The sequence below is a fragment of the Corvus brachyrhynchos genome, unplaced genomic scaffold, assembly GCF_000691975.1.
Source record: "Corvus brachyrhynchos isolate BGI_N302 unplaced genomic scaffold, ASM69197v1 scaffold625, whole genome shotgun sequence".
Classification (NCBI taxonomy): domain Eukaryota; kingdom Metazoa; phylum Chordata; class Aves; order Passeriformes; family Corvidae; genus Corvus; species Corvus brachyrhynchos.
Genome location: NW_008238190.1, coordinates 535,042 through 557,460, shown reverse-complemented (window position 1 = coordinate 557,460; position 22,419 = coordinate 535,042). Strand labels below are relative to the sequence as shown.

The 22,419-nt window shown below is 38.9% G+C and overlaps 1 protein-coding gene across 1 annotated transcript in view; it reads right to left on the bottom strand.

Annotated features, from left to right (window-relative positions):
• RIT2 (Ras like without CAAX 2) overlaps positions 1 to 21,597 on the bottom strand; it is a 186,367-nt gene extending 164,770 nt beyond the window's left edge. The window contains exons 1-2 of the mRNA XM_017733671.1: positions 21,450 to 21,597; positions 19,651 to 19,836 (exon numbers count right to left, since the gene is read on the bottom strand). Coding sequence (XP_017589160.1) covers positions 19,651 to 19,753 — 103 coding nt within the window. The 5' untranslated portion in view covers positions 19,754 to 19,836; positions 21,450 to 21,597. The remainder of the gene's footprint in view (positions 1 to 19,650; positions 19,837 to 21,449) is intronic.
• Between the last annotated feature and the right edge of the window lie 822 nt (positions 21,598 to 22,419).

Genomic DNA, 22,419 nt, shown 5'->3' with positions numbered 1-22,419 from the left:
CCTGCCACTGAGCAGACCTAAGAATTTGCCAAAAATCCTGATGATGCCAAGAAATGACCAGCCTTTAAAAAAAAAAAAAAACACCTGGACAATGAGTACTGCATCCAGTGTCGCAGAAATGATGAGAGCAACAGCACTGCTATTGAGGTATGTGTAACCCGTGGCATCAGCACTGCAGGGGGAATGCTGCTGACCCATTCCACTGGCCCAGCTACCTTGTGTCTGGTTCCTGCCAGTGATGCTGGCTCAGACTTCCCGAGCTGTGATAAAACAGCTGAATTGAGCAGTCCTGGGCTTCAAAAGCAGCCTGGCTTCCCAGACTGACCTAGAAATATTCTACTGTACAGAGAAATGTGAAACTGAAATTAAAGACCTGCTACGGAGGATGACTGCAATACTGGCCACTATGGGCTTGGAGAGATTCCTTCCAGGAAAGGCATCTAAGTGATTTAATTCTCCTTGGAACTACAGGTACTTTAGAAATGGCAAAAAAGTGTTGGTGATGCTGACCCACCACTTGCCAATGATGATGTAATTATGCTATAAATGTGCTATCCTCATTTCAGCTGCAGCAAAAGTACTGTGTCATAGACTTCCTCCTGTGTGGAAAAAAATTCAAGCACTGTGTAAATACCTCAGCACTTGACCATAAGGCTCAGCTGGATTCAGTGGTGGGGTTCCCCAGAAACACAGCTGGGCAGTAAATATTTCAGATGGCCTTCAGGAAAACCATACATGTGTAAGGTGTAGAGCACAAACACCTCTGTGCCAACAACAGTTAGTTTCAAATTTTCATGTTTCTACAAAAAAAAAGTGAGAAATAAAAAACTGGTAGTTCTGTCAAATCAAATTATAAACAAGGATGAAAGAGAAGGAAAGCAACGCTGATTCCCACAGGACTTGTGGCCTCCAACACTTCAAAAAAAAGATCATGTCAGCACCAACATGTAGTTAATACAATGATATTATAGCCACAAACTACAAAAAAGCCCCATATCTCCTTCACTCCTTTTCACGCTATAAATTGCTGTACTGGAGGTGGCTGTGATTGAGCTAATTTTCTTCACAGCAGCCCGTATGGTGGCAGGTTTTCATTCTGTGTCTTAACCAGTGTTGATAATTCACCATTATTTTGGTCATTGCTGAACTGTTCTGCACCACATCAAGGCTTTTTCTTTTTCCCACTCTGCCTCCAGCAGGAGTAGTCAAGAACCTGTGGGGAGACACAGCTGAGACAGCTGATCTGATCAGAGAGGTAAGAGTATGATATCATGTGATAGCATACTCAGGAATAAAAGCTCAAGGAAAGCAGGAGGAAGCAGGATCGTTCATGGTTATAGCATTTGTATTCCTGAGCATCCATCATGTCTGCTGAGGCTCTGCTTTTCAGAAATTGGCTAAAAGTCTGCCTGCCAGTTGGAATTAGTAAATAAATTCTTAATTTTACTTTGCTTGCACTCACAGCTTTTGCTCCAGCTGTTAAAAAGCCACAAGCTTTTCCTTTTTTCTCTTTTCTTTTCTTTTTTTTTTTCTTTTCTTTTCTTTTTTTTTTCTTTTCTTTTCTTTTTTTTCTTTTCTTTTTTCTTTTCTTTTTTCTTTTCTTTTCTTTTCTTTTCTTTTCTTTTCTTTTCTTTTCTTTTCTTTTCTTTTCTTTTCTTTTTTCTTTCCTTTTTCCTTTTTCCTTTTTCCTTTTCCTTTTTCTTTTTCTTTCTTTTTTTCCTTCTCCTTCTTTCCTGTAGGACTGGGGAGTGAGCAAGTAGCTCTATCAATCCACTATAATTGCTGTTGGATGCTGGCTGTGATAAATCCACTCTAATTGCTTAAACAAAGGCTAACGTTTTAAACTTTGGAAACTCTCCCATAGCCCAGAAATATTAATCCAGTTAGCTGTTCACTTCCATAATGGATCAAACACGAAACACTCTTGAGGTTCATTGCCTTTTCAATTTTGTCATAAACTGTGTTATAATATTAGCTGCACACAATACTATTTGATGCTTTTCTCCAAATCTACAGAAATTACAGGGGAAATTCCCACACCTTTCCCTCTCTCTGCTCCATTCCACTTAACCACGCACTGCTTTAACCATTTTAATTCAGATGTTTCAGTGAATAGGGCAGAAAATAGGGGTCAAGGCATTCTATGGTAATTTCAAAGAGAGAGTCAGGAACAAATACAGATATTTTTTTCTTCAGCTGCACAATATTTTCCTGTTTCCCTCCCCTCCCCACCTACTCTGGAGTAAGTGACTTCCCCATTAAGATGCATTCATTTGGCTGGAACTCTCAGTGTACAAAAAGCTGTATTCTTTCTGCTCTACTGCTAAGGTCAAGCTGCCAGTTTTCTTCGTGATGCGTGAGGCAACACAGAACACAAATTGCATTTCCACTCTCTTCAGGTCTTCTTTCAAATGCCACAATACTGACAGTAATCACTGAGCTGAACAGATATGACATATAAGACACTGACAGAACAAATAAGGCCCATCCTATCTTGGTTTTCCACTAAGTAAACAAATATGTATTTGGTTCTCAGCTTAACTAGAGAGGGTTCTGAAGATAGGTAACTTTTAAACACTGTGCCATTGTGAGAAATTCATCATATGTTAGACTTCCTGACATTAATTTAAATATAGAAATAAATTAGGCATATAAATAAAATAAAATAAATTTGGAACAGAAAATCCTTTCCCAATAGATTGCAAATCCAAGCCCTTCCACATTGCCATATTCCTGGCAAAATATTTTATTGGCAGGAAATAAACTTACAGTAAGTTTATGGGAAAAATAAAAGGAATTTTGATAGAGAGCACGGACTCCACACCATTTACTAAAATAAACAGGTGGTATTTTACATTTCCTACTTCTCTCATAAATTCTACCATGTATGTGAAGGAAGAGCCTGCAAGGAGAGAAGAGATAAAAGTGGGTGGAAGGAATTAGTACTCAGAGACAAGTAATTCCATCACCAACTTCTTAATGATTTTTAGCAGCTTGTTATGCACTAAAGCTGAAAAGAATTTTTCATGGTATTTGTCTATGGCATTGAACTTTGACTGTGAGCCAGGGAAACATTTGATTCAGAAACTTTCATCACAGTGAAAACTGGTTATTCTGTCTGCCTAGGTCATTTTCTGAGCAATCATGTTGACTACAACATATCTCATCTGTTCCCAATCCACATCTTGCTTTTTGTTGTGACTAAATTAACACCAGTGGTGTTAAAGATATTCCCAAGAGATCCAGCCCTGTAAATTACTCACGGCCTACAATTTTTACCTACTTCATTTGTGATGCTCAGAATCAGAAAGGGAACAACTAGCAATTTCTTGGAATAAAAATTTCAATTTCTGCATTTTTCCTACCTATAGCCAATCAGAAATGCATCTTATTCATAAGCTTGAAAATGTATTTGAATTACGCCACCCTAAAGTATCCTAACACACAAAACTGGTTTAAAACTTAATGAACTAATACTCATCCAGTATGTACAGTGATGCTTTAGAAACATAAAAGGCAGCTATGCAAACCATTTTGATCCATAGTTATTTTTAGGTAAATGAAACTGAGGAATAAAAGCTTTCAATCACCAAGTGATCCTATTCTTTAAATATGCTGTCACTGTCAACCAGCACAAGTGGTTATCTCACTGGGTTTTGCACAGCTTTCTATAAATTCTTTGAATAACACATTGGCACTAACAACTATTTTCCTTAAAGAGTGAAAATGTGTGTTACTTTACACTTAAATAAACCTTACATGAGCATGTTTCAGGGATATGTGTATTTAAATCTGTTTATAGTCATTAGTTTTTTGTTTTGATTTTTCCTCCTACTGCCACTTGTTCAAAATTTATTATAGTGAAGTAGAGGTTTGTTTATATTGTTATGAGCAGTAAAAGCTGGAGAGTGAGAGCAAAGGTAAGAGCTGGGTCACAAAGAATAAGAGAAAACATATAGAAATACATGTATATTTGTTTTTCATCTTGTCATTTTTTCCCAGATTGGGGAAAACAGAATTTTAACTCCTGGTACCAAAGGAGATATCCCTCTAGCATCACTGTGATTCATTATTCCACTGAAGATTTCTGTGTGTGGAGGAATCTAGTTCTTCAAAGAACACAGAAGAGTCTGACAAATTCTGTGCCTCCCACTGATTTCACAGGGTGTTACATCTTGCTAAGGCTGGGGCCCACAGATTGCTCTGAGTTCTTGATGGTTGTCAGAAAACCACACACGAGAAGCATCGCTTTGCCTAGCACCCCATAAATTTATATTAATTTTAGATTTACACAGCCTTGTACATGGCTGAGAAGATGTAGTGCTTTTGTTCAAAATATCCATTACTTCCTTATTTTCCTTTTGTGAGATAAGATTTAGGAGAAAGCAAAGCAGGCACAAAACTTAAACAGCTGCAGTACAAAGAAAGAGTTTTATTACTAATAGAATTAAAAGCAAAAAGAAATAGCAAGAAATTAAAGCAAACCCCCTTTCCCCCTTCCAGCTCTTTCCTCCTTTTACCCAACTCGCACAAAGGGTAACAGAACCTGGGATTTCAGTCAGTGTTGCAGTTCTTGATGAGTCTCTTTCATATGCTGAAGGAAAAAAGGGTTTTCTTCAGTTGCACGTGGTTCCCAAACTGCCACCAACAGCAGACCCGCCCGGAAAGAAACAATCTGCTGTGGTGTAAAACATCTCTTCTATGAAAATCTCACAGTTCCTTCACACTGCCAAACATAGGCTATCACACGGGGTTATTAATCTTTTTAAGGAAGAGTTACTTTGGCCTGAACACAAAGGCTTTTTTTTTGCCACAAGTCTCTAAAAGCCTCTCACTGCTTCTATGTAGCCTGGCATAGGCACTCTTCACAATCTTCACGGGCCACAAGTGAATTCTCCATCCCCCCATGTACTTCAAATGGGTCAAAGAGACAAAGAGTTTGTGGTATTACAGTTTCTTACCACGGCCTGCAAGAAGTTTTTTGAGCTGCGCGCCAGAATCGCGGCACCGCCCTCTTTTCTCCCGTCGCCATTTCAGCTCCGTCTCACGTGACTCACTTTCTCTTCTCTCTGGCTCTGAAGCCGCCATGTTGAAGAGTGTTGCTGTGGTCTAGTGTTGACCCGGCCAGCTCTGCAGGGAGAGGAGAGGGAGAGGAGAGGGACCCACCGGTCCCAGGAAGCTGCGCCAGATGGGTTTAGCTGTGTGGCAGTCCCTGGCTGGTTTTAGCTGCCTGCAGCTCTGGGACAGTTCCCACCCCCCAGCAGCCCAGGGTCTGTGCCGTGGCATTGGAAAGGGAGGGAGGGGTAGGGCCCCTGGCCTGGCGGGGCCTGGAGGCTCAGAGACCCCTGATCTTCCAGCAGGCGAGCTGGAACAAAAAGAAATTCCTGCCTTTCCGCACGATTTGAATATGTAAATTGTGAGATGCGTCATTAGTCTAAGACTGTCTATCAACTCAGGTTCAACCCACTACAGGAGAACATAAAAGGGCTGTGCTGAGAAGATTTAGAATCACAGAATCATAGGAAAATAAGGTTTGAAAAGACCTCTAAGATCATCAGGATCAGCCATTAACTCAACACTGACAAGGTCACCACAAAGCCATGTCCCTAACCTCCACATGGACAAGTTCTTTTAATACTTCCAGAGATGGTGAATCCATCACTGTCCTGGACAGCCTGTTGCAATGCCTGAACATCCCTTCACTGAGGAAGTATTTCCTAATTTTCAACCTAAACCTCCCCTGGCACAACTTGAGGCCATTTTCTCTTGTCCTATGGCTTGTTCCGTGGCAGAAGAAATCAACCCACACCAGTCTACAGCTGTGATGATGCCTCTCCGGCTTCCTACTCCAGAGAGCCAGTGAGTGAGAAACACGGGATAAGATGTCACAGAGGCAGGAGAATGATTCTCTAACATGACCTCTGTGTACATTTTGTGTACAGGTGTTGGGATATGACTATGTGCTATTAGCACCAGGTAGGATTACTGCAGTGGAAAAACAGCGTGTGAAACCAATGCTCTTAGAAGTACAAATTGCTGCATTTTCCTTCTATCCCTTTACCCCCTTATCATTGCTTTACTCATCTGTTTATAGTTTTCTGTTTTCTCAATCTTTTTCTATGTCTCTTTTTTTTCCATTGACTTGTTCTTTACTCTTGGTCGTCGACATCTGTTAACATTTCCCATCCTAATTGCTTGGATTGTTTCTTTTATATCTTCTTTTTTGACTTTTTCCTAACCCCTTCCTCACCATAAAATACCATAGTCAATTGTCATTTTGAGCATGTTACCTCAGGGGGGAAAAAAAACCAGAGGAAAATTATGTGATGCACTCCTTGTTATGTCAGGCATTTAACTTTAAAGTATCTTAGGAAAGATTTGAAAAATAGATCTTTTGACTTCCACTTTTATATTAACAGACCAGTAAGCAGAGTGTGCACTGAGACAGATTATGTTGCAAATTCACTTTTTTTTTTTTTTACTCTGGGAAATCCATTGAATGAAACTGCTTTAAGTGGAAGAAAGGCACAAGAAGGCGGTTTCTGGAGCTCATGAGGGGCTGCTTGATTACTGTAATAGATTGTTCTTTCTTCTTCTCTAATCCCAGCAGAGAAACAATGTGTTTCTAGAGCATATCTACAAATATTAGGAGACCCCCATGAAGACCAGGAACACATCCTTGGTCTGGACCCAGTGCCAGATACTGCACAGAGCAGAGCTCTGTCATACTGTGTGTGATGAGTGATCAAATGACCATGGCACCAGGTATGTTGTGAAGAAAATGTCTAATGACTGCTTTTTAATCAAATTGAGAACAACATTTCTATATTAAAAAGTCCAGAAAAAATTTAGAGAAGGGGAAATTTTAAAGCCTGCCAGGCATTCTGGATGGCTTAAGAAGCTGCTGTTTCGGAAACAACTGAGAATTTGACAACACTTGGGTTTGGTTTTGAACATTCTGAATAAAAATCTAAAACAACAGTACACGTTTTGCAAGCTTCTAAAGAGACATTTCTGTAAAGACAGTCAAGATCTGGTTCAATAGGGAAAAGTTCAGTATAACACAACAAGCTGTCATGCAGGTAGTAGGCTAGTAAAGTTACTGAAGGAATCACAGAATGACAGAGCAATCAAGTTAGTAAAGGAATCACAGGATCTGACAGAGAATACAAATTTGAGCTAGGACTGTTTTATTTCAGGCATGTGAAAATGGACAAGAACTACAGAATTACATTAGCACTTCAAGGAGATTGCAAGGAAAGAAATTACACAACATAACTGCAGTCTCTCATAACTCTCATAACTTCAGTCATGTAAGCTGAAGAAGAAATACGTTCATCAGTCTCTGAGCTGATTACAGCTTTTACTTTGCCAAAGATTATGAAATTAATTTTTAAATCTTATAAATATTTGTGAGCTCACTTTTGGGACCCCTGAAATAACTCATTTAGTTCTAGGATTTTAGTGAAAAGATAAAACACTGACCACATGAGTTGAAAACATAATTCTTTTGGAGACCAAATTCATGATAGTCCAACTTGGCATCTCCTGAGACAGACTTTTACATTCACACCCTCCTCTTTTGGATGCTCCCCATCAGCCTTGAAACAAAGTGATTTTAGCTAATGTCTCCAGTGCCTAGTGGGCAGGTAATGTATTAGAAGATCTCTAGGGAAAAGTGGGACACTTTTGGGAAAAGTGTCTTCCCAAGACACTTCTTCTGAAACTGAGACCCTGCACAACACTCTGGTAACACCCAGTTCCTGTCATTGGAGCTGTGTGAGCATGATGAGACTTCCAGCTTCTAGGAAAGAAAATTAGACAGTCTTGCAGGCATAAAGGGAGACTAATAAAAGTCAAAAAACAAATTGAAAGTGGAAAAGGATTACCAGAGGAATGGAAGGGAATATAATGGGAAATATAGAAAGAAAAGAGATGAAAGCAGCCACACAAAAAAAAAAATCTTAATTGTGCTTTCAAGAGTGTCCCTAAGGGAATTAATCTCCTCCAAATTCTAGCAAATAGCACGTGCCAAAAATGCTGCAGATGGCTCGGCTCAGCAGCAGGGATGGCTTGGAAGGGAAACAGTTCCTGTGGCTGCCTCAACAGATTGTTTACAGCAAAGATACCGACAGTGCCCAGTCATTGTCATGAAACAGTGCTTGTTCCCTTGTTTGAGACTTCAATCTGGGCATTTCAAATGGCAGATTTGTGTGTGGCTGAAACCAGGAGAGTCCTTGATAGTTTGATTCCTGTTCCTGAGGAATAGCCTTGTCTCTTTACAGCAAGCAGTGTGAACAGGAAAAGCTGAGCAGTGCACAAGTCACTGAAATCTTCACTCTAAGTGAAGCTCTGTTTTAATAAATCACACCATGAAAAGCAGACTCATTAATATAACCTTCTGTGAGTACTAATCACTTAGAGTGATAGAATACCCTGAATTGGAAGGGGCTTACAAGGGTCATCAAATCTAACTCCTGGCCCTGCACAGCACCATCCCCAACAGTCCCACTCTGTGCCTGAGAGCATTGTCCAAATGTTTCTTGATCACTGTCAGTCTGGTGCTGACCGTACCACAGGAAACCTCTTCAGTGTCCAATCACCCTCTGGGGGCAGAACCTTTTCCTGATATCCAAACTAGACCTCCCCCATCTCAGCTTCATGACATTCCCTTGGGTCCTACACATAAGTGTTCACATAGAAGGAGTGTAGGTGAAGACCCTGAATCAGTAAATTCCATTTCCATCCCTGGAACAGAGAACAGCAAGAGGTGAGCTAACAGATCTGTTTGCCTTCCATCTGCACCATCACCCAACACACACACGAGATGGCCAGTACTTTAAGGGTGCTACCTCAGCACATTTCCAGTTCTACAGGAGCGTTTATACACTAGAGGACACATTTTAGTTCTGTTTGAGGTAACATAAATTACTTCTTTTGTACAGAATAAACAAATACAATCTTGAGACCAGCATAAGGATCTCTGTTTAGCAGCCTGAACACAAAGAAAACTGCTGGCTATGTACATTATTAGCGCCATATCAGCCAAAAGTCCTGATGACTATTAACACATCTCATAATTTTGAGGATGACAGTAGTCCTTCTCTTCTATAAGAGAATCTGAAAACTGTAAGTGCTTTTTCTGTTCAGGTATATTTGCTCTTTAATGCTCAATCTCTGTAATTTATTCTCTTAGTGTAAAGCACTTAGACTAACAAAACTTTCAGCAGTCTGTTCCTTTCAAAGACCCTTCCACAATCTGTTCCATCTAGCTTTTAAGCAAATCATTAAGGGTATATGCCACCATTATTGACCAAAGAAAGTTTGTCTTGAAGATCTCATCTATCTCTTAATTATACATGTTCTAATTCAATTTCATCTCTTAAATTGTTACTCTCCATTAGGGAATTCTGGCCACTTTCCTCCTCAAATTTTGGGATATATGTGTTCTTCTCTTGATATTCATTACTTTTGAATATTGCAAATTCTCCATCCCCTGTTCCAAAGGAGCATGGAAGTGACCAGCTCATTTGCTAGCCTTATCCAGGCGGGTATTTATATAATATCATCTGGGTGTTATGATGGGAGAAGCTGGATAGATCAACCCATTCACATCTGTTGGGGTTTGATACTGGCCAAGTGCCAGGCACCCGTGAAAAAAAGCTATGCACTTATTTTTCTTCGCTATAGCTGAGCAGAAGAGGGGGAATTAAAACAAAAACTTCCTGAATTGAGATAAGAATTAGGGGAAAAACACTTAAAGGCAAAGCTGGTTCAAAACTTAAACAGTATAAAGAAAATTTATTAACAGAATTAAAAGTAAAAAGGGTGATGAGAACGGAATAAACCTCTAGAACACCTTTCTTTCCTGGTCCCTCCCTCTTTCCACTGACTGCGCAAGGAGACAAAACATGGGTTGGTTTTGGTCTGTATTTCACTTCTTAAAAATCTTTCTTCAGTATGCTTAAGGAAAAGAGTTTCTTTCTTCTGCTGTGCCATGGGATCCTTCCCACAGGAGATAGTTCTCTGAGAACCTTTCCGCCATGGTTTCAACTTTCATGTGTAGTAGTCCCGCCCAAACCTGCTGCAATGTGAGTCCCTCCCATGGGCCAAGCAGTCTTCCCACAACTGCCTGGAGTGGGTCATTTTATTTCATGGGGTTTAGTCTTTTAAGGATCAGCTGTTCTAGTTTGGAAGCAATAGTTCTCTTTCTCTATCTCTGGAAGCAAAGGTCCTCTCTCTGTTTGAGTTCCTTATTAGATTACAGCTTTTCAACATCCCCTTGCTCCAGCATGGACACTGTTCCTCATGGGCTGTGCATGAATCTCTGCATCCCTCTATGTACTTATGAATTACAGAGAAAGTTTGTTGTATCATAGTCCTCACCATGGCTTGTAGGGGAAAAAAAAATCTTAGCTCTGATGCCCACAGCACCTCCTCCCTCTCCTTCTTTTCAATAACCTCGGTGACGCCATGTTGGTTCTCCTCAGGTGTCCCCACTTTTCCCTTTTCTCTGACTCAGGAGAAAGTTGCTGTAGGTTCGTTTGTTCTCAAGTTCCAACAATTGAAAAGTCCTTATAGAGCTTCACTGAGATTAATAGGTAGATTTTGGCTCCATATGGGGGAACTGTTCACCATGTTTTCATTGCTGGCCACGTGGTCCCTGCCGGCATTGTGCAGGCAGCCCCGGCCACACGGTCCCAGCCTCAGGAAGGCCCTGGCCCTCACCACCCCTCAGGAGAAGAAAAGAGAGCTTCCTCCAGTTTTGTTCTTTTCTTAAATATGTCATCACAGAGGTGTTACCAACTTCTCTACTTGGGCTAGTAACCTGCCCATTGTAAGAACCTTCAGCAATTGGCTCTGTGCCAGACATGGAATTTTCGAGCAGCTTTTCTCCCACCCACTCTCTTGGGGTGACTTTATGATGTGCATCCCCTATCGCCTGCTCTATGTCCAGACATGAATCCTGTGCCTTTCTATGCCTTTAAAATTGGGTCCAAGAGAAGGAAAAAAAGCCAGGCGAACTTTTCAAAGTGGTTTTGTGTTCAAGGACACAGAGAGAGCTGCTGCTGCTGCAGAGCGGATGCAATCACTTCCTGCTTTTCCCGGCTCTTGACTCCTTTTCTTGGAAGAGAGAGATGGAGAGTTAAACTCCTTTGCTCCTCTCGGACTTCAGTTTTTCCTTCTTCTTCTCTTCTGGACTGTTCAACAACACCAGAACACAACGGGAGACCTTACACCAGCCCAGAGGGCCCCCACAACAAGCTCCAGCTTTGGAGAGGAGAAACCCACACCCACAAAAGACTCTGAAATCTACCCAGATTTTCTCCACAGTGAGAGGTTTTATTATTTAGCATTATTCTTTTCCATTGTGCACGCTGTTTATTAAATAAATAGGGTTTTTTCCCCCTTTTTCACTTTCCTCCAAGGAATTTCTTCCCAAACCTGGTGAGGGAAGGTGGCTGTAACCTGCCTTCTTTGGAGGAGATGTTCCTCCCAGAGAATTTCCCTTAATTTGTCTCAAGCTGGGACACCCACCAAAAACCAGGCTGTGTTAAACCAACACAACATCACAGCCACGTCCATTTACCTTGAATCACTGTATACATATGCAAGTTGCACAATAAAAAATCATGAATTACTGTCTACAGCAGCTATTTCAATATAGTCATAGTCATTTGTCATCATAAATCATACTGTGTCACTCCTTTTATCATCTCTGTTGGTTTTCTTTGAACTCTGTCCTATTTATCAGACATCTTCTAGTGCTGAAGAATCCAGGACTCCAGACAGATTCCTCAGCACTGAGCTGGTATCTCACATGCAGAACACTCCCCCCCCACCCCATTAAGTACAGAGGGCATAATTGAATCCTCCACCTCTCTAACCATTGAATTATGTGAACTGCCAAAATAATGAAAACATCTTTAACTCATTTCCCTAAGGCAAACAGCTCTATCCACAAGGTCTGCCCATACGCAAGAGAAATTGATTAATAAATAATGTATTTAATCCTTTTAAGTGGATAACCTACACACTAAACATAAATGAAGAATATCAGAAAGGGGTCCAGAATTATTTGAATTCTCAGATTCAATGGTCCCAAGTAATATAGCACACATGAAAATGCAGGATTTAGGTCATCACCAGAGGTGTGATAGCACAGGTGGGAAAGAGAAAATGCACTGGGGGAAAGAGAAAATAGTTTCAAGTTACTACAGCTATCTCTCTGTACGTGACCTCTGTGAACTACACCTGAATAAAAGAATTCATTCTTCTTTGAGTAACAAAAAATAATTCTACAGAGGAAACCAGTAGGCATTCTTGCTTCTAGTAAGGCCACTAATAGAAGAGAATGTGAATTTTTGGAATTTGTACTCAGAAAATGATGTGGAACTATTAGAGCTTTCTAATTAAGCATACAGGATGGTCTGAGCAGGAAAATAAGGTCCTACAAGTCAGGTTTCAGATACTCAGTGTATTGCAGTGAAAGAAGATTGAGGTGTGAATTCATCATTGTCTACAAGTATTAAGAGAAAACAAGGATTTTCTCAAAGTTGTTAACAAACAGATAAAATGTCTAGAAGATGGAATTACACAAAACAGAGCTTGAAACAAATCCAATTACCTACCTGTGAAGGAACCTAAAATACATGGAGAGTTTTGTTATCAAAGATCACAAACCTACCAGGAACTCTGCCTTTGTACAATATCCAGAGCCTAATCTCATTTATGAGAAAGCTGGAAGTTACCCAAACCAGGGATGTGATTGTCTGGCATTGGTGGCCCCTCTCTACAAGGTGTTCGTTCACTTTTGCATGGCAAAAATACAACATGCACCACGATTATTTTGCTTGAAATACCTGCTATTGTGCATCAGAACTGTGACTGCTGTTCAGTTTACAGCATCCCAGACACGACATAGCTGGTGGCTTAGAGCGGTCAGTTAGGATTTTTTCTCCATGGATACATAATTGTCAAGAAGCATTACCATGTGTGTCATACATGAAATCCCTATTTGTGCTTGGTCTTTGCATATTAAGTGCTTTAATTAATTAATTTTGAGTTAAATATTTTTAAATTGAATCTTAAAATTAACCCATCAGCCCAGGTACAAAAATCCAGTTCCATTATCAGTGTTTTCAATTGTTCAAAATAGTTTATTAAGAGAGTTGCACCCTTCCCAATTAAAAATTCCCCTGTTAAAAATCACTAACTTGCCCTTTTCAAACTTCAAGCCACTGGTACACCATACGAACTATCTTTCCTGTGTTTACTGTGTACTTTTACAAGTGTTTTGAGATGTGTTGGATGTATTTTAATACTTTTTTTTGGTGTTTTCACTTGCATTTTGATTCCAAGGCCAAAAAAACCCCCACCCAGTCTAATAGCCAGCAGCTATTTTTAGCTTTTTTTCCATCAAAGGGAAAGCACCAATCGCTTTGGACCGAAGGGGCGGGCTGTGGGCGGACTAGGGGTGGAGCAAAAACTATAAAAAGGATGAAGCCGAGAGGCGGGGTCTCTTTTCCCCTTTTGCTCCCCTCTTGCAGACTAGCTGTGGGAGATGTAGGTGCTGGGTGTTAAAAGCCTAATCCTATTAAGGAGCCATTAGTAATTTTTTTTGACTTTGGACCAGCTAAAAGTCAGCCCAGCACTGCAAGTTCTTTTTCTCTACCTGAGGTCTAGTGCTGTCTCAGCCAGAAGATCTCATATCCCTGCGCTCCTGGGGCATACCATCTACTGAGCCATAGGATCCCAAATTTTTATATTTTTCTGATTTCTGTAATTTTTCAATTTTTCTGTTTTCAATAAATTGATCTTTTTAAGAGTTGTCTCATTTCTCACAATGTGCTTTGGTCTGCACCACTGTCAGTTCTTCTGTCTCCTCCCTTCCTTCCCCAGCCTCATGCTGCCACTTCTACACCAGGTCACAGCTAATCAGAGGTTGCAGGCAGTTCTATGAAGTGACCAAGGGAATTTATGTGCCATTTTGAATGGTCAGTACCCTCACCCTTTCAGAACTGTTGCCAAGGAAGGAAGTTTGCCTGTAGTCAAAAAATCAATATTCTTTCATCCTTCCTTTTTTTGTTTCTTTTTATTTTTAAATCTGAATAAGTAGAATAATTTCCCTGAAACACCCAAGGAATTAAAAATCTGGACTACCCTTTTTTTTCAGACAGAGAATTATGAGGGAACAAGCAATTCTTTTCAGATGGCATAGAGATGTGTGTCTTTGTTAATTCGGTAGCTTAATTTCTTCTCCAGTAAAATAAAAAATGACATTTTTTGCAATTAGAGGAGAAGCAGGAAAAATTAAGACACCAAAAACTACACTTATAATGATTTTGAGGGGGGGGGGAAGTGACTTGGATTGCCTTAACTGTAATCCACAGCATGCCCAAGCGCTTGAAGGGGAACTTTTTTCACCTTGACTCCTACTGAGCAGTAACTAAATCCAACACTTTCATCCTGGTGATTGGCTTTCCTCAGGATATGATAGAAGGCCAGACCCTTTTCTTTGATTCATCTACCAGGCGTTTCAGGAAGCATAGCTGTACCTGAAAATATTCCTGGGGAAAATAAGGAACCAAATCAAAACCAACCCCCTCCAATAAAAATGTCTGCTGAGGTGTTTGATCAGTGTCTGGAGTGTGCTCTGTGACTGAGCCCTGTGATGGGGTAAGAACAGCATCAGCAGGGCCAAGTGATGCTTCTCAAGCTCAGCACTTTTGATACCAGTGGAATCTTTCCCTTTGTCCTTCATCCTTTTCAGGGGAACCTGGATCATACATTAATTTATCTCCAGGGAGTTTACAAACAGCTGGAGTGGGTCAGCTCTCCAGCACACACTCCAGGGTACTCTATTTACTGGGGACTCTTGTTATAAGGACATGCTTGAAGATAATAGGCACATAATTTGCTTTATCTAGGCAGAATAAGAGGTAAAACAGGACAGAAAAAAGTACAATTGAGTACATAAATTAAAGAAAATTGCAGATTTAATCTAATTCTTCATACTGAAGTTCCCACATAACAGAGAACATAATTGTTTTCACACATTTTAGAAGTTATTGTGTACACATGATCTTGAAATTAATTGGATGAGTCACCTGCATCTGTAGAAACATAGCCTTTATGCCACACTGGCAAAAAAAAGGAAAAAAAAAAAAAAAAAAAAAAAAAAAAAAGAAAAATCAAGGAAGTCAATGGGTAAGAATATCTCAAATGTCTCCCTTAGCCAGCCCAGACTGAGAATACATTTCCTCACACAGTTCCTCCAATATCCCTGAGAGAATCTTTTCTTAAGTTTTTCTTTTCCTCTTTCTTATTCTTTTTAAGATTGAAGCCTGGAAATACATTTCTAAATACTTTCCAATATATAATAAAACTGGAAATATATTAGTTTCACAAAAGTCTAGGGACAATTATTTTAAAATATCTTCAAATTTTGTAGGGTGGCAACAGATCATCAGGCAATTAGTTTGAGAAATAAATATTGAAATATGAACAATTTCTCCAAGATAAAAATCTTTCTTATTAGCAAGAGAAATTAGTAAGTTTTGAAGAATTTGAAGAGAGATTAATTAGTTTTGAAGAATTCCTCTACTCATCTGAAATGCAGCTTTCATAAGAGGGCTAACAAGAAATTCACTTTGCATCTGTGATACACCTATGCTGTGCATAAACATGTAATTTTATTTACCTGGAATAACTGTAGATCATCTTCAGCCTTAAATAAATCATCATTAACTAGGGTTAGGAAAAAACAAACAAACAAACAAAGAAGAACACGCTAAAAAAACATTTTTATTCAGCCAAGAAGATGCACATAAAGGTGGATTATGGTGCAATCTGATCAGCATTTGGAGATTGCTTAGGCAATAAATTTTCATCAGAGGGAGGTTTTTTATTTTATTCAGTTGCACAGGTACATCAATTTGTTCATTTTAGTAGTCACTGTGCAACCCCTGGGTTAATCATTGCTAATGTTTTGCAGAATGTGCTGCAATTAAGTATTGTTATCCATGTAATTGGTTTGCTAAATATAAGGCAGCAATGGATGGTTTCAGGCTCTTTAGTGCATGGGGTTTTTTTTTTTTGTAACACTGAAAACCAGAGCTAAACCCAGAGGTCTGATCTACGTCAGAAAAGGAACGTAAGAACACCTTATTTACTGATCTCTGAAGGTATTTGTGAAATACGGGTGTCAAAACCACTAAGGTTCTTAGGGCTTGAGCTCTTTATCAGTCAACTTGAGGTAGGTTTGAGTGGTACTGACGTGGCCTGATACTTGTCATCAGAGCAGAGAAGCCCAAATGTCAGTTTCTCATTTTTAATTGAAATAGAACTATAATTAGAAATACTTCATTTTGATATGGACTATAATTGAATGAGAGTCATAGAAAATTTAGTTTACTTCTGTTTAATTTGTAGCATAACTTTGTCTGAACTTGCATCAGCCTCTACTTGATATTCTTGATGATGAACACAACATATGCAACATAATAAATTAGCATATTGCTCTGAAAACAAAAAGAATTCTGTTTTCAGAAGCCTTAGAAGACATAACCCATTCTAGGGAATCTATACTCCACAATTAGAGTACAGAAATCAACTCCTATAAAAATGTACATCTAGCTTTGTACTTTTTAATTGGACACAGCTATTACCTATTTCTTCCAAATGCTGGGTTTTGAGGTTGTGCTTTTTCCTCCTATAAAATAGTGGCAGACCTTTTTTTTTTTTTTTTTTAATTATTATTATTTTTCCAGAATTGATTTTGAAGTGTGAGAACATTTAAGGAACAATTCTCAGACCATTTGCAGTTTACACTTTGTTTCTCTGTATGTGGTGGGTGTCGGACTTGAATGCACTGAGTTCATCTTCTTTTACCAATTCCTGTGAAGCTTACACCACACTGAATAGCCCAAACAAAAGGATGTTGGCTGTCCTCCTGGACAGTCTGCCATATTGGAGCAGAGAAGTGAAGAGACAAGCTTGACTAATCCAAAGAAAATTTTTTGTAAACACCAATGCCAAAACAACATCCCTTGTTGGTCTCCTCCTCCTCATTTCACCCCTTGCATGAGTGGAACAGTAAGAGAGCAGGGGAGGGTTGGCAATACAAGATCAAAATGCCCGGGGATCTCTAGAAGTGAACTACATCCAGGATAAAAAGAAATCTAACATTTTTGTGGCTTGGTTCCTATGGAAAATTCATTCCAAACCTGAATTATTTAATATTTGAATAAATTGAGGAGTGGAAAGGCTTTCATCCGAAAGAGGTCTCCCACTCAGTAATTTAACCCCAGCTGTTACTGTTTTTATCATGACTTTAAAGCAAAGAAGGAGGGAGAAGATGGGAAAAAAAAGGCAGGATGTTATCGATATATTAAACCACATATCACTGATTTGTCAAAATCAAAATTGGAAATGTAACTGGTTTTTTTTTTTTTTGTCTTTCATCCTTTTTCTACTGTGATCCATTTTTATGGTTAAATTCATAATTTCCTGGATACAGAAAATCTAGGTCACCAGGGGAAAGCAGAGCTCATCTTGTGGAATGAAAGTAGTCATTAAAGCCTTTTTCTGTTTTTCATCCAGTGTAAATTAATCCTGTTTATGTAACAGTCAGAATGAATTAATGATTTATGGAATGACATCTATTTTTACTTATCTCTATCTGAATTCTATCAGTTGAACTATCTCTCAGAATTCTATGGAAGTATTTCAGGTCCATTGCACATCAGAAGTTCATAGCCAGTAGAAGTTGAACTGCCCACCTCCTTTCTTATAAACTCTTAATAATGCTCTGTTGCTGGGGAATTTTTTTTCACCCAGAAGTTTCACTTTTGTGATAACAACAGAAAGTTTTCATTAATCTTATAGAATTTCATAAATATACACAATCCTATCTTTTCTTCTTTAGACCACACAATTTTTGTTGTTAATTATGTGGTTCTCAGCTTTGGAGATGTATCATACCTTGTGCAATCCACAGATTTAAAGGCTTTATTCTCATTAAACTACCAGCTAATGTTTCCTGAACACAGAGATTCAAATTAACTAAATTTGTGATTTCAAATCTTATCTAATAGTAATGGAAACTTGGAAATTTCCTCCATATGCATATAAAGTTTGGCTATTATGATTCATTCATGCTGTGAAAGTAGTATCATTTTTAATACTCTGTGGTGAACAAGTTTTCAAAATTACATTTTTCCTACAAACATATATTTGGGGGGGAAGAAAATTGCTGTCATCTTTTGGACACACTCAGGGAAGAAGAAAAAAAATTAAAAAAAAAAAAAAGAAAAAGAAACGAAAAAAAGGAAAAAACGAAGTGATATTTTACTGAAAGTTCCAGCTGGCACATCCTGGATACCTGCTTTTCTTTGGAAGACATAATTTGAAATTGCAGAAATTTACTCGTGAGATTGCTAATATTTTGTTCTTTCCCATTTTACATAATGATTATATAGTAACATCTGTGCAAGAATTGTTTGCTTGGTGAAGCAATACTGATGGGAAATAGCTTTCACTGAAAGATATGCCACTGAAGTTGAAGCTAAATATAAGAACACAAAAATTATGGATACAGAAAAAAAATTATGTTCACTCACAATTTTTAACTTTTTGCAGCTATACTTTATTTTATTGCTTGAATATAAATAAGCTTGTTTGAGCTACACAGTTATTACAGTTTAGTGTCACAGCTATTTATCCTGAAAATTCCCTGGAATCAAGCCTGGGTGTATTATATTACATTATCCTGCTTTTTGTAATTTTGTTTCTATTTCTGTTTTTCTTTTGAATTTCCAGAAGATATAATCAAATTCTTGTTGTGTGGCCAGCTCAATATACTGACTTCTGAGACAAACTCTGCGTGTTCAGCAAAGTCTTTGTAAGAACACAGAATGCTGGTTTCAGTGAGAATAAATCAAAGCTGATAATATCTGGGAAAAAGAAAACACTGTCCAGAGAAAATAATGACTCCTCTGAAGAGATATCATTGTCAGACACTAGCATATCTTGCCAGCTATGGACAGGGATATTAAAATATGCTGCAAATCTGCCTCATAGCCTGGAGTGAGTCTCAAGCAGGCATGCTGTACCTGTCCGGACTGGAGAAGAGACTAAAAACAGCTGAGCCACAATGACACTCAGCAAAAAAAAGAATTTAAAAAACCCCCAAAATACGTGGTAAAGAAAACAGAGTCACTGCAGGCATCCCCCACACTCTGCACTGTACAGCTGACTTTGCAGTTAGCTCGATTTCTACCTGAGCACAAGGACCATCAGGCCAACAAGTTATATCTACGCTGTCCAGCAAACCACCACCCTTCACCAAGTGGGAGAGTGACACAGAAACTTGCTGTTAAACTCACAGCAGCAGTCTGACTGCTCTCTCCTCACACAGAGCAGACCCAAGGTCAGTTCTACACAAATAACCAATTAAAAAGGCTTGCAGCGCTTCAGTCTCTAACAAATTAAGCTGACTCATTGCCCCAGTCACGAACTATAGTCTTTTATCCAAGCCATGTGCAAGAGAAAGGGGAACAAAACCCCTCATTAAACAATGCCCCTGTCCTGTGAACTTTACGCTCCCAATTCACCCCTTCTCCCCAAAATATTGCTGCTGAAACTTACCGCTTTTGCCAACTCCCCCTGCTCCCAGCATCACCACCTTGTACTCTCTGGAGCCTGCTGAAGAACTGCTCGAGGAGCTGATCATTGCATTTTCTAGCTCCATCTTGCACGAGGCAGCAGAAGGGAGCAAAACAGAAGAAAAAGCAACTGGCAGGTGTTTTCTCTGATCTTAAACAACTACAAAACCTGTGTTAGGGGAAAAAAAAAGGCAGAAAGGGAAGGTATAATGCAAGAGCTATGATTTATCAGCCTCACACTCACTGCTGTGCCTGTGTTAGCTGGAGAAGGTCTCATAGCAACCACTTTAACAGCTTCCAATAAAATTCTCTCTCTGCCCCCTCCCAGCTCTGTATCGTTCTCTGTTTCCCTTCCTGGACAGCAGCAGTTTTGTGAGTCTCAAGAGGTCTGATACCTCTGGGGTTGCAGTGTCATTGAACAAATAGATCAGATACTCCAGCAAAATAAAATAGATCAAATTTCTTAATTATGAAACTCGTTTATTCTACATAGTATTTGCTTGAATCTTAATGATAAAACAAACCAGACAACCTTCTTTTCACCTTGGAGTTAAATATGCATCCTATGTTTATCAAGTCTGGTAGTTTTACACTTAATACCATTACAAGTGAAACAAGTAACAACTTTTAAGAGCCTTTATTCTTCTCTATTCTTTGGGATGCTTACTGCAAAGACAAAAGTTTTCTAAGGCTAGATTTGTCCCCAGATCAATACTCATTTTAGTTCACTTTGCATCAATTATTTGCAGAAATAAACCAGATACTTTGGGAAAAAAAAATGGTACTTTGTTTTTTCCCATCTTTTTCCACACACGGTTTCTGAAGGAGACAGGGACTGAGGGAGACAGGGACTGAGGGAAGGGGGAAATATTTATTCATCCAGAAAAGATGCAAGGAAGAAAACCAAATTTTTAAAAGTATTTAGTACTGATATCAAGTGATTTATCTTACCAAGCTAGTGAACAAATTCAGTGTGAAAATCTCACACAGAAATTATTCAGTGAAAACTTACAACAAAACATGGCAGCTCTTCATCAGTTTCTGATTTTTTCCTTAAAATATCTGGTCCATTTAAAAAACATGATAAGTAATAAGATACTTGCCCAGCCTTAACTGTTATTCAATATTTTTGGGGACCAAAAATAATCTACCACAAAAAGAGTGGAGAGCAAAACTTGTTTTTCTTTGGAAAGTGCTGGGCTTTCATGACTGAGGTAACTATTAAGGAGACATGGAAATGGAAGCAGGACAAGCAACTAATAAAGTATTTTGGAAGTCAGACACCTTCATCTGTCCACTCTTCCAATAATTTCACAGAGAGTAAACATACGGTATTACTTAGGAATACTTTTGAATTAAAAGTTGAAAGAGAGAGGAAAAAAATCATAGACTGATGAAGGACATGATTTAAAGAAACTTAAGGAGACAAAAAGGTGTAGGAGATCACATATAGTTTAGAAAGGTAGCTTGGTGGGCAAAGAAAATATGAAAAACAGACACCTGGATATGATTATAGTAATAACTAGAATGGAGGTGAATAGAACATGAATACTCATTTTCCCTCCTAATAAAAACTTAGGGCACAGTGGATGGAACAGAAAGTATGCCAGTTCAAAAAAACCCAATATTTAGAAACGTAGCAACTAAGTTAGGAAAATTTTTGATGCTTGGAATTGTGGACAGTATAATTGATCTTGTAATGAAAAATAATTTAAATACTGAGTAATGCAAAATCCTTCATGGACTACTAAAACCACCATCTCTTGCTTAAGGAATACTCACATGAACAGGTCCTGGGAAAACACTGAGAAATCCAAGTATGATGTCTGTTTTCAGCTACACAGCAAAAGAGGAGAGAGGGAGAGTCACTGTGTTCTGAGAAGTCCTCCAGAGTCAGGATCTGCCACTGTCCTGGGGGACTTCTGAGCCAACCCTGCTACGAGCAGCTCTGTAGTGTCAGGGCAGGGTGCCTGTATTTATGTCTGGATGGAAACCTCAGAACTCAGAAGGGTTTGTTCATCAGGGCATAAAACAGGACATAAACAGGAAATGCTGCATATAATAATATGGTAACTAAATATTGAATTTTTTAGGAACAGACAGGTAGGCCAGTTAATCCCAGCTGTGATTAGAATTTAATTTTCATTAAAACCATTCTCTTGTGTTCATTATTGATACAGTAGATAAAACTAATAATGATATCAAAACCACTGCTTAGAACAGCTGGATTTTTCTGGTAATCTCCCATCAACACAGCAACCTTCTCCTGGAGAGCTTTTGTCCCCATCCCTGCCAGCAACATTTGTCTGACATTAAAATGTCAGGAAAGTGAGTGGCTGCAGGAATGACATAAAAGCCAACCTAAGCAAAATATATTTATATATAAAAATATTAGTGAACATAATGTATACGTGATAGACAAGAATTAGTCCAATTTTTTTTTTTTCCAGCTGTTGTGTTTGTCATAGAAAAGTGGCAAGTCTGTTTTTTCTTTTGTTTAGAGCTGGAATGTGGGGAAGGAGTTTATGAAATGGAAGAGGATACAAAAGGGAATTATATTAGAGGAGGAAGGTGAGTAAGACAACCAAACAGAAAGCCACTTCCTTATCTTTTAAGACAAACAAGAAAAATACTGACAGCATTTTCTGTCTGAAAGAGCAGAATTAAGTGCTTGTTGATGAGGATTAAATACTTAAAATCTTGCTTTAAAGATACACTCATGTTTATCTAACTTCAGCAGTTTATTAAGTAT